This window comes from Platalea leucorodia (genome assembly GCF_965183815.1).
Source record: "Platalea leucorodia genome assembly, chromosome: 5".
Taxonomy (NCBI): domain Eukaryota; kingdom Metazoa; phylum Chordata; class Aves; order Pelecaniformes; family Threskiornithidae; genus Platalea; species Platalea leucorodia.
This window is the reverse complement of record NC_138827.1, coordinates 69,819,230-69,834,151: the sequence shown is the minus strand read 5'-3', so window position 1 is coordinate 69,834,151 and position 14,922 is coordinate 69,819,230. Positions and strand designations below refer to the sequence as shown.

At 33.5% G+C, this 14,922-nt stretch overlaps 1 protein-coding gene across 1 annotated transcript in view; it reads left to right on the top strand.

Annotated features, from left to right (window-relative positions):
- The window catches only part of DNAH7 (dynein axonemal heavy chain 7), a gene marked incomplete at both ends in the record, with an annotated part of 120,494 nt that overhangs the window by 38,113 nt on the left and 67,459 nt on the right, over positions 1-14,922 (top strand). Inside the window, 9 exons of the mRNA XM_082311447.1 lie at positions 819-959; positions 4,055-4,267; positions 5,192-5,301; positions 5,777-5,945; positions 7,252-7,354; positions 7,456-7,583; positions 8,793-9,005; positions 10,091-10,189; positions 13,639-13,887. Coding sequence (XP_082167573.1) covers positions 819-959; positions 4,055-4,267; positions 5,192-5,301; positions 5,777-5,945; positions 7,252-7,354; positions 7,456-7,583; positions 8,793-9,005; positions 10,091-10,189; positions 13,639-13,887 — 1,425 coding nt within the window. The remainder of the gene's footprint in view (positions 1-818; positions 960-4,054; positions 4,268-5,191; positions 5,302-5,776; positions 5,946-7,251; positions 7,355-7,455; positions 7,584-8,792; positions 9,006-10,090; positions 10,190-13,638; positions 13,888-14,922) is intronic.

The window sequence follows — 14,922 nt, the reverse complement described above, 5'->3', positions numbered from 1 at the left end:
TACATAGTTTTAATGTTAATACAGACACATTTTTCCCTTATAGATGTATTTTTTTAATTGATGCTATTGTATGCATAGGTTGTTAAAAACAAAGACGCTTGGAACTGCAAAACAAATGGCAGATTTTCACTCAGGTAGTTTACCCTGCTTGTCTGAGAAGATGTCTACATTTATTGAGGAGTTTGTTGACAATGAGACTTTATTCTTGCTCAGGTTTTGTTAATAGCAGGAAAACAACCTGTTGGTATGGACTGGAAGTTTTTTTCCAGTGCAAGCTTTGATTTCATTGGGATTATCTTTGAGTGGTGCTAGAACCAGATAAATCATTCTATTATTAGAAAATACACTTGAGGTTAAATATAAGTTTAAATAATATGATCTGCAACATTAAAAGCTCTGGGTTTTTACTAGAATTAATAGATGAAAAAACTTTCAGTTTGGGATATTACTTTAACAAAATTGTATTTGTACTTGTTTTCTAGTTTCATTGTAGATGGAGCTAGAAAATTTTAAGTATCTGATGGCAAGAATCATTTTAGAATGGAAATCAGTTCTCAGAAATTTTGTGTGATCACTTTGTTCATATTATGACATTTTGGGGTTTTGAGCTTTGTTGAGAGATTTGCTTGCAAGATGTCAGTATTATAGAGTTGAATTTGAGATTGAATCTAGACCCTGGTTTTTGTTTTTGGGGTTTTTTTGGTGTTTTTTTTTTTTTTTTTTTTTTGTTCTCAGTAATACGACCTAACCTAAATTAATTCTAAAGCTGAACATTACCTGTTTTCACATACAGTTATAGTGTGCTTTTTCCTGTCTAGGTTATTGGGGATGCACTTGAAGCTTATCCAAAAACTCCACGTGTTAATTGGGTAAGAGAGTGGCCTGGGCAAACAGTTCTTTGTGTATCCCAAACTTTTTGGACAATGCAAGTACAGATGTCTATTAGAAATGGCCAAACGGTAAGAAATATTTCAAATTTAAATTTATGTCAAATTGATATAACGTAGTAGTAAATCAGACCTTTGGTAATAACATTTTTGGATTAATAGGTGTTCGATGTAATTATTAATCCTTTGAGTGTCTACTTTAAAGATCTACCTGAAATGTGATCCTTGAAGACTTTGAAGTTAATATTTCCTTTTGGATATAGGCACCAATGCTTGTGCACTATGTCAGAGTGCATTCTATGCAGCTCAATGGGTAGATTACATGTTTCTGTGAAAGCAGCCTGGTGGTGTATTCAGGTGGTATGGACTAGCATAGTTTGTCTGTTTCTGGTGCAGAAGTCTAACTTACCTTCATTAATGCTTAGTGCTTTTTATGAAGATGGGCTAGGACTGGCGTTAAAAGATACATACCATCCTCACCCTTGTCAAATAATGAATATATATGCCTGACTGGTACAGAATTTATAATCTATTAGCTAATGCTAGTGGGAATAAAGGTACTGAAGGCATTGAATTGAGATTCAGGATATGTGTTTTGTAGAACCTTTCTTTTGTTTATCACTAAGGCTTAATGCTCTCACCTGTTGGATTTGGAAGTGTTCCAGAATTGCCACCATCAGATGAGGCAATTAGAATTTCATTCTCTAGTGTTTGGACAGAAAGAAACATAAAGGTTTTCACAGTTATACATGAAGTTATAACTTTGTGATACTTCATGATACTCTCTCTTCTTTTCATTCCTATTTTTTTGCAATGGCATGGTATCAATTGAAAGAAGTTCCACAGTACTGTATTTTCGGATTCTCCTGGTTCATATATAGCTGAGCTGTACCACAAACACAAAGTTAAATCTAATCTTTAATCCATATATGGAACAGTATTTTAAGGCTGTATAACACTTTCTGCTTATTCACAAGTTGAAACAATGGCTCCTGGTAATAGTGGCTTTTTTGAGCAGCTGCATTCCTGACGTGCAAGGAAAAGAAGCTTTTGAGTGTTTTGGAAGAGGGAATTAAAGGAAGAAGAGGACATTATCTGCTAATACAAATCTTGGGGCAAATCTTGCAACAGATTGGAAGATTTGAAAAAGTTTTGAAAATATTTTCTGTTCCCGGTAATAAAGGAGATCCTCAGTTTCCTGGGCAAAGAAATAAGGCTTCTACATACTCTGCACCATTATCCTCAATTGGTGAAAGACTTTCAGGAAGGAGAGACAGGAATTCTAATCTTAGAGATTTTAGCCAACCTCACCTTAATGAGTCTGTAGTTAATGTTGTTAGTGGATAAAAGAGGAAGTTAAGCAAGAGTTAAATTAATTTGCTTTGGGGAATGTTTGTTACAGAATTCTGAGCCTAGACAAAAGCTCTTGTGCTGGTCTGTATCAAGCCTTTTTCTGTATGTGGGTACGCAGGGAAACCTGTCCTTCCTGTAGCCTTCACTCAAATTCTGTTGTAGTGGGAATTCTGCTTATCTGGCTTCAGCCCAAGAATCTTTGTTCTGCTGTGGAAAGGAGCTTGTATGTAGTGAAGTGGTGCAGAGGCATTTGCATCTCCTGACAGTCTGTCACGAATCTGTGGCAGGGAGAAGAACTCTGCCTTACAGCCTTCGATATTCTTTCTCTTTTCCATTCCTACGTTGTATGCTAAAGCATAAGAAACATGACAGATGATCAGTGACCATGTGAGAAGCCAGAAGTACTGCATTCTGCCTGAAGCACTTCAGTGTTTTCTGGGGCAGGATGCCAATATCATTTAAGTCACTTGTTAATATTAAATATGTGTTCACACATACATGCACATGCATATACACACCTGCTCCCTTTCAAACATTTTAAAGTTAATTATTTCCAACAAATAAGTGTTATACATAAATCAAAGGTGCAAATTTCTTATTAAAACCAAATAATGAATTAAGACGCTGTATAAAAACAGAGGTGTGTCATAAATTTTGAGAGCATTGTCTTGTGGGCCATGTGAATTCTCAGTGAAATACAGTCATATGGTCAGAAGGATAGCACCAAGGAATGTTACTGATATAGGAGTAGAGGACATATTCTGTGCCTCAACTGATATCTCATGTTTGCTGAGGAAAGCTTGGTGGTAAGCAAGTGGGTTATTACCCCTGACTTGAGTGAGGTATTTCAGATTGTGTCCTGGTCAGAACTAATACAACACTGTAGAAACTGAACTGCTTTTGAACTCTGTGTTTACTGCTTTATTCTCTTAAATAAAAAGAAGTCATACTAAGCAGATGATTATCCAAGCTTAATGTTTGGAAAATAACTAGCTGAGATCTCAAAATCATCATAATCTATTGAGGGTTACCAGTGCCAGTGTGTTTGGAGAGGAACAGCGGGCTAGGAGGGAGAAAAATCTAAACCAGACCTAGATAAGTTTTTCTCCAGACAAAGAGAAGCCATTCCTCTATAGAAACATGCTTTGGTGTGAATGTATTACTAAGGTTAATTCCTACTTTTTTATTTCAGTTCAGTAAGGCACTTCATCACATCTAAGTAGTGTCATGATACAAGTGCTTTCCTTAATTAGGCCTTTCCTGTTTACCAGCAACTTATTAGCCGGAAAGAAACTATCAATTACTGTGTAAAAGAAACTGAACGCAGACTGTAACCAGAAGTCAATAAACTGAAAAATTGTAGAAAAATGCATTTTCTTGTTAACTTTTTTGAATTATAGATGTGTTATTTTTTCTAACAGTTGTGGGACATAGAGGTGTTTTTCTAGTGTCCCCTAACCATAGAAAATGTATTGTATACATGTAAGTAGATCTTTAAAACACATGTGGCATTTTCCTTTTCTTAATGTGAAATGTATAAAAAGATAAGGACTATTTCCTGTGTTCCAGGAAGAAAACAGTGTATGCTGTTCTGTTTCCAGATATGTACCACTGATGTTTTACACATGGTTCTGTAAAAGTAGGGAAAAAAACCCCAACCCAAAACCCTATTGAACTAGCAGCGAATGAAGGACATTGTACTACTGTTATAGTGAGAAGGAACTTTTTAATACAAAGAAATAAAAGTTACATAAGAAAAATAATAATACCTTAGACTAGACATGCAACTTCTTAACTTTTAAAAATTTTTGCAGGCACTAGAGGATTTTCTGGAACAGAATAATAGACAGATTGAGGACATTGTCACCTTGGTGCGAGGAAAGCTGTCTAAGCAGAATCGAGTGACCCTAGGAGCACTTGTTGTGCTTGATGTTCATGCTAGGGATGTTCTTGCATCTCTAGTAAGCAAAAAAGTCAAAGATGAGAATGACTTTGAATGGTTAAGTCAGCTTAGGTACTACTGGGAGGTAAGTGATACCTCTCAATCCTATTAGAAGGTAATTTCTGTTCACAGTTTTTCAATTTCTGCTTGCTTGCTGACACAGAGAATGGTTACACTGCTATGAGAATTTCTGCTGATAAGAGAATACCTATAACCAATCCCTTTATGGATTGCTAACTAGAATGGTCAGTAGCCAGACACGAACAGTTTTTAATTAAAATTATTTTTTTCATCACTCCTGAGTCTCAGTACATTTGCTGAATTTGCAGGGGGGGGTGTACAGAAAAAAATTGTTCACTCAAACACTGTGTTTTGGTTTTCTGATTCTGCAGGATAGAGAACGCTATAAGGATGACAATTTTTAGTTAGACGTTTTAATCTGACAATAATATTTTATTTGTGCATTACATTTATTGGAAAAATAACAATGTTTATACTGGATAGTGGCAGGATATAATATTTTACATTCATCAGGACAAGATTTCCCGTAATACAGAACACATTGCATGTGAAATTAAAAAAAAATTTATATGTAGGCATCATACGTTGCCGTATCAGTGTCATCAGATTGACCGTAACTAAAGCTATTGGTCATGATTACTTCTGTTTACCTTTTAGAAAGTCCATTAACTTTCTAAGTAGCTACACAACAGTTTTACTCTGCAATATGGTTAGTAGGATTTTTTTTAGATAACAGTTAATATAAAAAATGGTCTTTTTGTGTCAATACTTTAGCATCTATTAATTGGCTTTTTTTTTTTTTTTTTTTTTTTTTTTTTTTGTTGAGTCACATTGAAGCCAGTGTTTCAGAGCAGTCGGTAGTCTGCCATGCAGTTGTTTCTAACAGCATCGGGCCTGTTAAGGAACTTGAGAAATAGTGTTGAGTTGTGGGTGTGGGTTTTTTTAAAATTATTTATTTAATCTATAAAATTAATGCCATGTTTCTTAGGAAGGGCATCTAGAAACAAAGATGATAAATGCTGGACTGAGGTACGGATATGAATATCTGGGCAATACTCCTAGGCTGGTTATTACTCCACTTACAGACAGATGCTACAGGTAAAACTGCAAGTTACTAAATGTACTGTATTAGCAAGACTTTATTTAGTTTAGATATTTTAATTAGTCCTGAGAATAGATGACTCCAGAACTGTATTTTTTATGTTCTAATAGGCGTAATTAGAATAGGATTAATTTCTTTTGGTGGAATACAATTGGTCCTCTATGAATATTTTAATTTAAATTTGTGATAAAATTAATCTTTTCTGACACTATAATTAGTGATAAATTACAAGAGGATTTAGACTTAGAAAGTGGAAAGTAAGCTATTCTCTATTGTAAACTTCTAGTAAACTTCATACATTACCTGACATTTGTAAACCACAGCTGGCCAGAAGCAAGTAAACTGTACCATGATAGGACAATGCAGACATGAAACAAATTTTTTAAAGTTTCTGGTAAAAGTTAGAGCAGGTGGAAAAAAAGCATGAAAATTCATACGATTTTTTTTTTTTTCCTGTTATTTTATTTCCAGAACCCTGTTTGGTGCACTGCACCTGCATCTTGGAGGTGCCCCTGAAGGTCCTGCTGGAACTGGAAAAACAGAAACTACAAAAGATTTAGCAAAGGCTGTAGCTAAACAGTGTGTGGTTTTCAATTGCTCTGATGGATTGGATTACCTTGCATTAGGAAAATTTTTTAAGGTTTGGATAAATCTTGAGGGTCATATTCTCAATTATATTAGAGCCCTTTAATTATTTTGGCACTTGAAGTGGTCTTAAGGTATTGTAAATTATATTTCTTCACTTCCAGGCTGCTATATAATGCTAGTATCGTGCAGATAGGTCTTACCATAAGTAAGAGTCCAACTGAGATATCAAAATGGTTTTTATGTGCTTTAAAAATGAAATATACCATAATGATTTTATTTGCTTTAAATAGGTAACATAGATGCTGTTTCAATGAATGCATTTTTAATAGTTGATTGCAAATTTTATGGGACTTGAGTTTTAATCTAAACTCTAAATAAGCTGGTAAGATACAAATCAAGCATTTATTCATTTCGATATTAGCCTGAGTAGACAGCTCTGTATTATGAAAATCTATCCTGAATGGACATCTGTGTCTTATAGTCCAGTGTCCTGGTTTGTGCTGGAATGATACAAAAATGGAGCAAGTATGCTTTCCTCCCTGGCATTATTCTTACCTTCTGAGTCAGAGGTGGCATGGGAGCGATGTGATTTGTCTTCAAAATTCAACATGATGGAAGTTCACCAAAATAAGTTAAATTAAGAGCATTTATTTAGAATGCTGAAAGCAAAATTCTGAGTCTTAAATGGGAATTTTAGAATTACTGTTAACAAAGCATGAAATGCCATCGAAAGACTACCAGTGCTGCAGAGATGGTGCAGTAGCATTTGGGGAGCATACCTCAGAAAAGACCTATGAATTAACCAGAACTGTAGGAAAAGAGAATTATTCTTTAGCTGCACTTCAGGTAACATGGTACACCATAAGATGCCATAATCAAACAGTTAATTTTAGCTGTGCAGAAGTTCTTATGTTGCTTTTTCTCACTATGAACCCTGTTAGCATAGATGCAAAAGAAGAGTAGGTTTTTTGGAGGCTTGTTTAATGATGAAATCTTCCCCTTTGCCCAGTTGCAAAATACTGACTATAAAGGTAAAACATGCCAAATGTGTGTAGTAGGTAGGCACTTTGCATGTGACAGAAGAATTAGGGTTTTGGATTAGTTTGTACAGTTTTTTTGTCTTTTTTTTTTTTTTTTTTTTTTTTTTTTTAAGAAGCAAACTTAATTTTTAAATTTCTGTAATTCTTTTTGAAACAAATTCTATCTGGAGTGATTTTGTTTAGAAGTTAGTGCTCTGGATCATGGGTATAAGTCCTTTCTTTGTGCATTAAAACTTTTTCATATTGCAGAATTGTTTTGGTCAGCGTGTCCAAAATAAGTAGCTATCTATTAATTAGTCATATGTCTGTCTTTTCCAGGGTTTATTGTCTTGTGGGGCATGGGCTTGCTTTGACGAATTCAACAGGATTGATTTGGAAGTACTCTCTGTGGTTGCTCAGCAGATTTTTACTATCCAAAGAGGTAACCTGTTATTTTAATCATATCTTTCACTTATATATGACAAAGAATAAAGATGCAACAAAACCTGCCCAACAATGACATTAGTTTTTATTTCTCCATAGGCATTAATTCTGGATCTGATTTAATAGTATTTGAAGGAACTGAACTGAAACTGGACCCTACATGTGCTGTCTTCATTACCATGAATCCTGGTTATGCTGGGCGTTCAGAGCTTCCTGATAATCTTAAGGTATTATAACACTTGTCATGTTATTACTTTTAATAGCTAATACAGAAAGTAAAAAAAGAAATCACTTTTTGTCAAATTATTATTTTTTATAGTAATGTATATAAATAATTATTAATTTATTAAGAATATTTAATATTGGTTAACTTCAGTTTTTATTACACTAATGTAAAAATCATCTCTCAGAAGAAAAAGACCTTAAAAAGAATAATGAGACTGAAAAATAGGAATAAACTACATTTTAAAATGTCAGGAAGTGGTTGCTTGATTCAAGGTCTGACTGTCAGGATTTAAAAAAAGAGAGTAAAAAGACCCCCAACTTTGTGTGTTTCTTGGCTAAGCACCTGGAAGTTCAAAAATTAAAAAGAACACTTTATAGTGTACAAGCAGTGAATAATACCTTAATAGTAAATAAAAAAGCGGTTTTGTATTAATTTCTGGTTTTGTCTGATCTTTTGGGTTGATCTGAAGGGACTTGTGGTGGTTTTAATGTAAGAGATTTCTATTCTGTTTAAGTTTATTATTGAGTGATTGTTACAAGAGTGCTACATCCTTTCTTACCCTTTAAATACATTTGTCCTGTGTCCACAGAAAGCAAGGAAATCTGAGCAACTAACTTGATAAATTAATAAAAACGTAGGAAAGTACAGTCTTTGTAAACATTTCTCGGAACCATCTGGGAAGTTTATTCACTAACACATAGTATGAATACAAGATTCAAAAATACTACTTGTATAGATGAAAGAGGATAATTTAAAAAACTTTCTGGTATAATATGAAAAGTAGTGAAAGTTTCGTCGTTTGAAAGTATTCTGATGCTTGTTTGGTAGAACAATGGTAAAATTGAAGCATAGGCTGCAGCTAAACAATGCTAGTTAGGAGTCTGACAGCATCAACTTATTTGTGGTAGCTGTATTGCACTCCTCTATTCCTTCTAGAGCTTGTGGTGTTTTATGTGTTTTTGATTTTAATCTTGAATCACAAAGACCTACAAACATGAATTGTCAAAATAGAAAATAAAGTATTTCTAAGCATTTGTGGAAAGCCATTAAATATATTGTAGTCATAGTCATGATACTTAAATTTAATTGGCTGTCACTGTATTAATGAAATAATGAAAAAAATGTATTTTACGTAATTGTAGAAAAAAGTTGTATATAATAATGTGGTATAATTTTTTCTGATGTGATTTTTCATGTACATGTTTAATAGGCTCTCTTTAGAACAGTAGCTATGATGGTTCCTGATTATGCCATGATTGCAGAGATTGTTCTCTATTCTTGTGGTTTTGTTACTGCTCGGCCTCTATCTGTAAAAATTGTAGCTACGTATCGTCTGTGTTCAGAGCAGTTGTCTTCTCAGCACCATTATGATTATGGAATGAGAGCTGTGAAGTCAGTACTCACTGCTGCTGGCAACCTGAAGGTAAATGATTTTTTGAATTTTCTTTGTCATCCAATAACTTAGTAACGTGACTCTTCTAACAGAAGGTACACTATTCTACATAATGGCAAGTAGCTGTTTAAAATTTCATCCTGTGATACCTGTGAAAATGAAAAGGGTATGTATTGGGGCATAAGCTGAGGAAAGTCAAGAAGAGATAAAGCTACAGGCCATTCACCACACCACTTGTCACTGAATGACATACCTATTGAGCATGCTGATTATGTTTCAAGAATTCTAGTTAAATGCAAATTTACTGAGTTGTTTGGCATGTTGGCCACTGCTTTGCTCTGCTTTTCGTACCAGGTTCAATTGCCTTTGCCATAGCATGTAAACACTTTCCAGTAACACGCTGGCTAATATCTGCCACGTGTGACTTTGATCACTCTTTTATCTTTAAGAAAGTGGTGTAGAATGTAGTATTTTGTTTCGGCTCGCGTTGTGGGTAAAATGCATACATTTTACTAAGAACGCAAGCTGTTGTTTTATTAATTCTGTTATTTTTATTTAGCTAGACTAGTATAATTTATAATTCTCTTCCATTCCAATTTTTTTTTTTAACCTATTATCCTACTATTAGAAAAAAAACCCTACAAAACCCCAAATCAGTAACTAAGCTATGTATTGTGGCAAAAGAAGCACGTATTTTTTTTTCTTTAGTTGTTTTTCATAAACTGGGAGAGAGACCTATATTCAAGCTTTTAGAATTTCCAGTTTGCTGAAGGCAGATATTTTATGTCAAAGTAGGGAAAATTATCCTTCTTGGGAAGAAAAGGAATATATCTTAGAAAGCAAAAAATCAATTGTTTGGGAAAAAATGTCATATCAAATTTATAGTAACACCCATCACTGGGCATAAACTAAAATGAAATTGGCCTGAGTACTGCAAACACCTTGGTAGGAATGTATAAACATACATCCAGAACATATGTTGTTATCAGTGGCCCTGAACCTGCCAAAATAATTGCATAGATGCACACAGAAAGTTTTCAATAAAACAAGCAAGTTTAACATCTGTTTTTTGAAACTATAAAAATTAACTAATGCTATTTTTTATATTTTTTTAGCTGAAATATCCATTGGAAGATGAAGAAATTTTGCTCCTTAGATCCATTACAGATGTCAACCTGCCTAAATTCTTGTCTCATGATTTACCACTTTTTGAGGTAGAAAACATACAGATTTTTAGTAATGTAAAGAGCCTGCTAAAAATACTAGTTGATAAAAATATTATATAGCATGTTTATCAGAGAGGTAGGCCAAAGACTTTTTTAATCTAGTCTGTAATTATTTTAAAACTTAGTCTTAACTGTTCCTTCTTAGCAAATATAGCAAGTGTTTGGGTTTTGGTAGTTTAGACTAGTGAAAGTTTCTGCCAAGTCTACTGCTTCTCAAATGGTAACATACTATTTTTATATATCATGTATTCAAGATTTCAGAGTACCTTATAAGTATTCTTATGAAATAGGTAGGTACTAATAGTCTCTTCTTTATAAGAGAAAATTTGGATTTTCATTTAAAATGTGCAAAACAGTAAATAGATTAAGTGGCCCACATTCGTTCTTGTCCCGAGTTGATCTCGGTATGGAACTGAGCTGGAGAAAATGATCTGTAACTTGCTCCCTTGATTTATGGGATGCGCTAACACAATCAGTCTGTGTCCTAATACGTGCCATTTGGATTGGACTTCTAATCTGGTGCCGCAGGATAGGCATCTTCAATGTACCTCTGATTGAACCAGACATGCCCAACACAAATGTGAGCTGTGAACTTCATTAGGAAAAGTTTGCAGTCTTCTCTGGTAGCTGTGAGCTTTCTGTGTCCTGTTAGAAAAAGAAGGAAGGATCTGGGCTGTGTGTATAGATGTTTGGAAACTGTGAAAACATTGTCCTTCATGTGTACCTTTTTAAACATTAGTGGAAAGATCTTACTTGGAAAAAAAATTGTTTCTTCATATTCAGCCATGGGAATTTGTGTGCAGTTATACACTCACAACATCAAAAACTCTCATGAGTTGTTTTGGATAGTAATAGGTATATTTTTAGCAGTCATATTAGTTGCAATTATATTTTTGGTGCGTAATACTTATTTTTGTGTAATTTTATAATGGAATAAAATGAGGTAATTTCTATAAGAAAACATCCACGAGGGCATGAAAGTAATATGGAAGGTCTTTCCTTTAGGAATTTTAAGAAAAAGCCTTAGAAATCTGAAGCACAAAAAAGGTAATTGCCTTGCCCAAAGTTACATGAAAACATACTGAATTAGAAACTGATCATATGTATCTGGACACTGTTACTCTAATCTCATTAAAATTCTGCCTAAATTACACACTCGTTCCTGAAAACAAGTCATGAGCATGAAGGGAGATTTCGTATTTTCGTAAGTTTTGAAATAGTGGAGATAAATTTAGAGAAGTTGTCTAGAAAGACTGAAGCATCTTCGCTAGTTGTTTCTCTAATTTTCAGTCTTTAAGAATAAGAATAGCAATGATAAGGATTTAATGTACAGAAATTAAGTATATTTATGAAGTAATACTATATGTTTTTCACTTTCGTAGAATAACTAATGTATGTTGCTCTAGAGATGAAATAGTCTTGCACATACTAATAGTTTGCTTGTTGGCATATCCTAAAACCAGGAAAAAATTTTTAAGTTGAAACTAGGAACTATCACATTATCAACTTGTAAACAGCAAAAGGCAGCTAAGGAACGTAAGGCTAATAAACAGAATTAAAGTAGATTATTATGTCAGTACAGAACAGATACATGTTACACAGAAAAACACTGACAAATGAGCATGATGCCACAAAGTCACTGTAATTAGTTACCCATTGTGGGACAGATTTAAGAGTCAGCAGTAAGTTAGGCCTAGAGTATGTGGGAATTGTAATAGCCTAATTCTTCTAGTTCTGCAATAAAGTAGCTGTGTTTGAAATTCTTACCAGATACAGAAAGAATTAGAATAAGATTTAAGTTCAGCAGTAATAATGTAATTTAAAATTTTAAATACAATTTTAAGAATAATTGCCATTTTTATTATGAGAAATAGTGATTTCTTCCCTCAATTTATATATCATGCTTGAGAGAAATGGGGAAACACCCATGTCCTCCCTCATTCATTTTCATTTTGCTGTTTTTGCCTTCATTGTTCAGGTCTCCAGTGTAATCAGGTGCATCTGGCTTGAGATACACAGTAACTCTTCTGTGTTTATGTAGGAGCATGCAAATGGTGCATGCTTTCTGTATCTTGTTTTGCTCAAAACTCTGCTTCACTTTGTTTTAAATTATTTATAGTCCATCCAGATTTTTGAATCTTGATTTTTAACACTTTAAAAAAGATTTTCCTTTAATGGTATCCTGTAGGATATTGCATTGGGCCTATCATAAAGTTTTTGGGCCCTGTTAATGGGTTTATTTATAAAATGAATCCTGCTCTATTGTGGAGAAGACACTTTTGCCCAGCAGTACAACTTATGCTGTGATACTAAATAATTTATTTTAATATGGTATTCCTCCATTTACCCATATTTATGTCATCCATTTTGTAAGAGGAAATTATAAATAGATTTTTTTTTTTCCTTCTCATCTTAGTTATAAAATCTAGTAGGCATAGAAAGACCATACTCTAGCACAAGTGTATAAATCTTTAATTCTTTAGCAGACAGTGTGGAGAAAAAATGCAGGAGAGGAATGACCAATGGATGTTTTACATGAAATATATTTCAGACAAGAAAAGGTGCTCACCTTGAACACGGCTTGATATCTCCACTGGGGAAATATGATTATTTTCATTGGAAAAGCCCTGGTTTTGTCATAGTCAATTGTAAAACATGCCCTTGGTAGCACAGAACATTAAACATATATTTTAATACACTTTAATAAAACAAGCACTTTAAGGCCAGGATGTGGTATGCTCATTAATGTGTTAACAGTGGAAACTAACAGTGCTAAAAGAAAACCAAGGCACACAGTAGAAGGAAACCAACATATACAATAATGGGAAAAATGTCAAAATAATGCAATTCTAAGTTCACCAATAATTGCTGTCATTGTAATTTCTAAAGAGTGTGTTTTATTTTGAATGGTTTTTCAGTAATCTTTGCTTTCCAAGCTGATACTGCAGTTCTGTTTAATTGAAATGATAGCCTAGAGATTCTTTTTGTCATTTGTTATGTTTTCAGTTTATTCTGTATCTTTCTTGTTTTGTTGTAAGCAAAACTGCACGATTTTTTGCTTTTAAATTTAGATTTCAGTTAATTATTTTTCAGTTATTGAGGAAAAAAGGTAAATGCTTTCTCCACTTTCTAACCACAAGTTTTATAAACTAGTTTAATAAAAGCTAATGTTTATCAGGAAATAATATCCTTACATACTTAATCCCTTCTCTATGTGCCCAGGTAAATATGAAAAACATACAGGAAATAAATATCAAAAATAAATTACAAAGTCAGAATTTTGGCTCAGACAAATGTGACATGAGAAATTCCTTGTTATTTTTTTTTTAACCAAAATAGATACTAGTCTACCTAGTGTTAACAAAGGGTTGATTGCATGAGTTTCAAACAAAATTACTGTGAAAATAAGTGTACTTTCCAATTAATTGTTTGGATAGGGTATTACTTCTGATTTGTTTCCTGGTGTGAAGCTACCAAAACCAGACTACAGTGACCTATTGGAAGCCATCAAAACAAACTGTGATGCTATGAATTTGCAAATGACTGACGTATTTACTATGAAGATCCTGCAGATATACGAGATGATGATTGTGCGTCATGGCTTTATGATAGTTGGAGAGCCTTTTGGGGGAAAAACATGTGCATATCGAGTTCTGGCAGGAGCACTGGGAGACATATGTGAGAAGGTATCTAAACATTTTTATAAATATGTCTGGTGAAAACTGTTTTCAAAAAAAAAATTATAAACATAATTTAGTATTTATACTGAATACAGAATTTACTTTAAGGAACTTAAAAGCATAAGGAAAAGCTAAAGAATTTGATTGAGAAGCTGTACTTCCAAACTCACATAAGATAAGATGACCCAGTTTTAAATATACACATTTCATACATTTCATGCATTTCTACACATGGCATTTTCTCTAAATTCTTTCATTGGATTGGACAAGGAATGAATTAGCTACTTGAAATTTCATAGAAAACTGTGCCTTGTGAAAGCTTTATACCAGGTTTCCAACTTTTTTGGAGGATTTTTACCATCTTGAAGAAAATCTTCTTGATCTGAACTGATTAATGTTTAGTTCTGGGAACTCTAGCAGCTGTATTGGGACTATATCCAAATTTTATAACTGGGGGGCATTGTGATGAGTAAGATGAGGAGAGATTTGTGATGAATGAGGTAAGAAGCTGTTAACAGAAATAATACAAAAGAAAATTGCAATGTGCTTATGAATCTTGAAGATTGTACATCCCAATTTTTGTCATTGCAACAGTGTTTTAATTTTTTACCTGGGCAACTGTGACAAAGTTGCTGTACTCATTTTTTATTTTTTTTTTTAATTTTACTTTTGTCATGCTTGTGTGTTTGCTGTTCACATAGCTTATAACTCTTTCCAAGAAGATGTTTTCTGTTTTCTCCTTTCTTTAAATATTACATTTCCCTCTGAATATTCACTTTGGTGAAATAAAAAACTATGTTAGAATCAATTATAATTCAATACACACTGTCAGAAAAAGAAGTTGTAATCATACTTTTTAATAAACATACTTGTTTCTCCTTTGAAACAGTATAATAAAAATTCCTGCATTTTATATTTCATGAAGGGAATCAAAGAAAGATTATGTGTATCTGTGGGATGAAGGCAGGCAGAACATGCATGAAATGATGCCAAACTCCTGATTTCTCAGTTGAAGCTCATAAACAATAGGGCTGCTTTTAG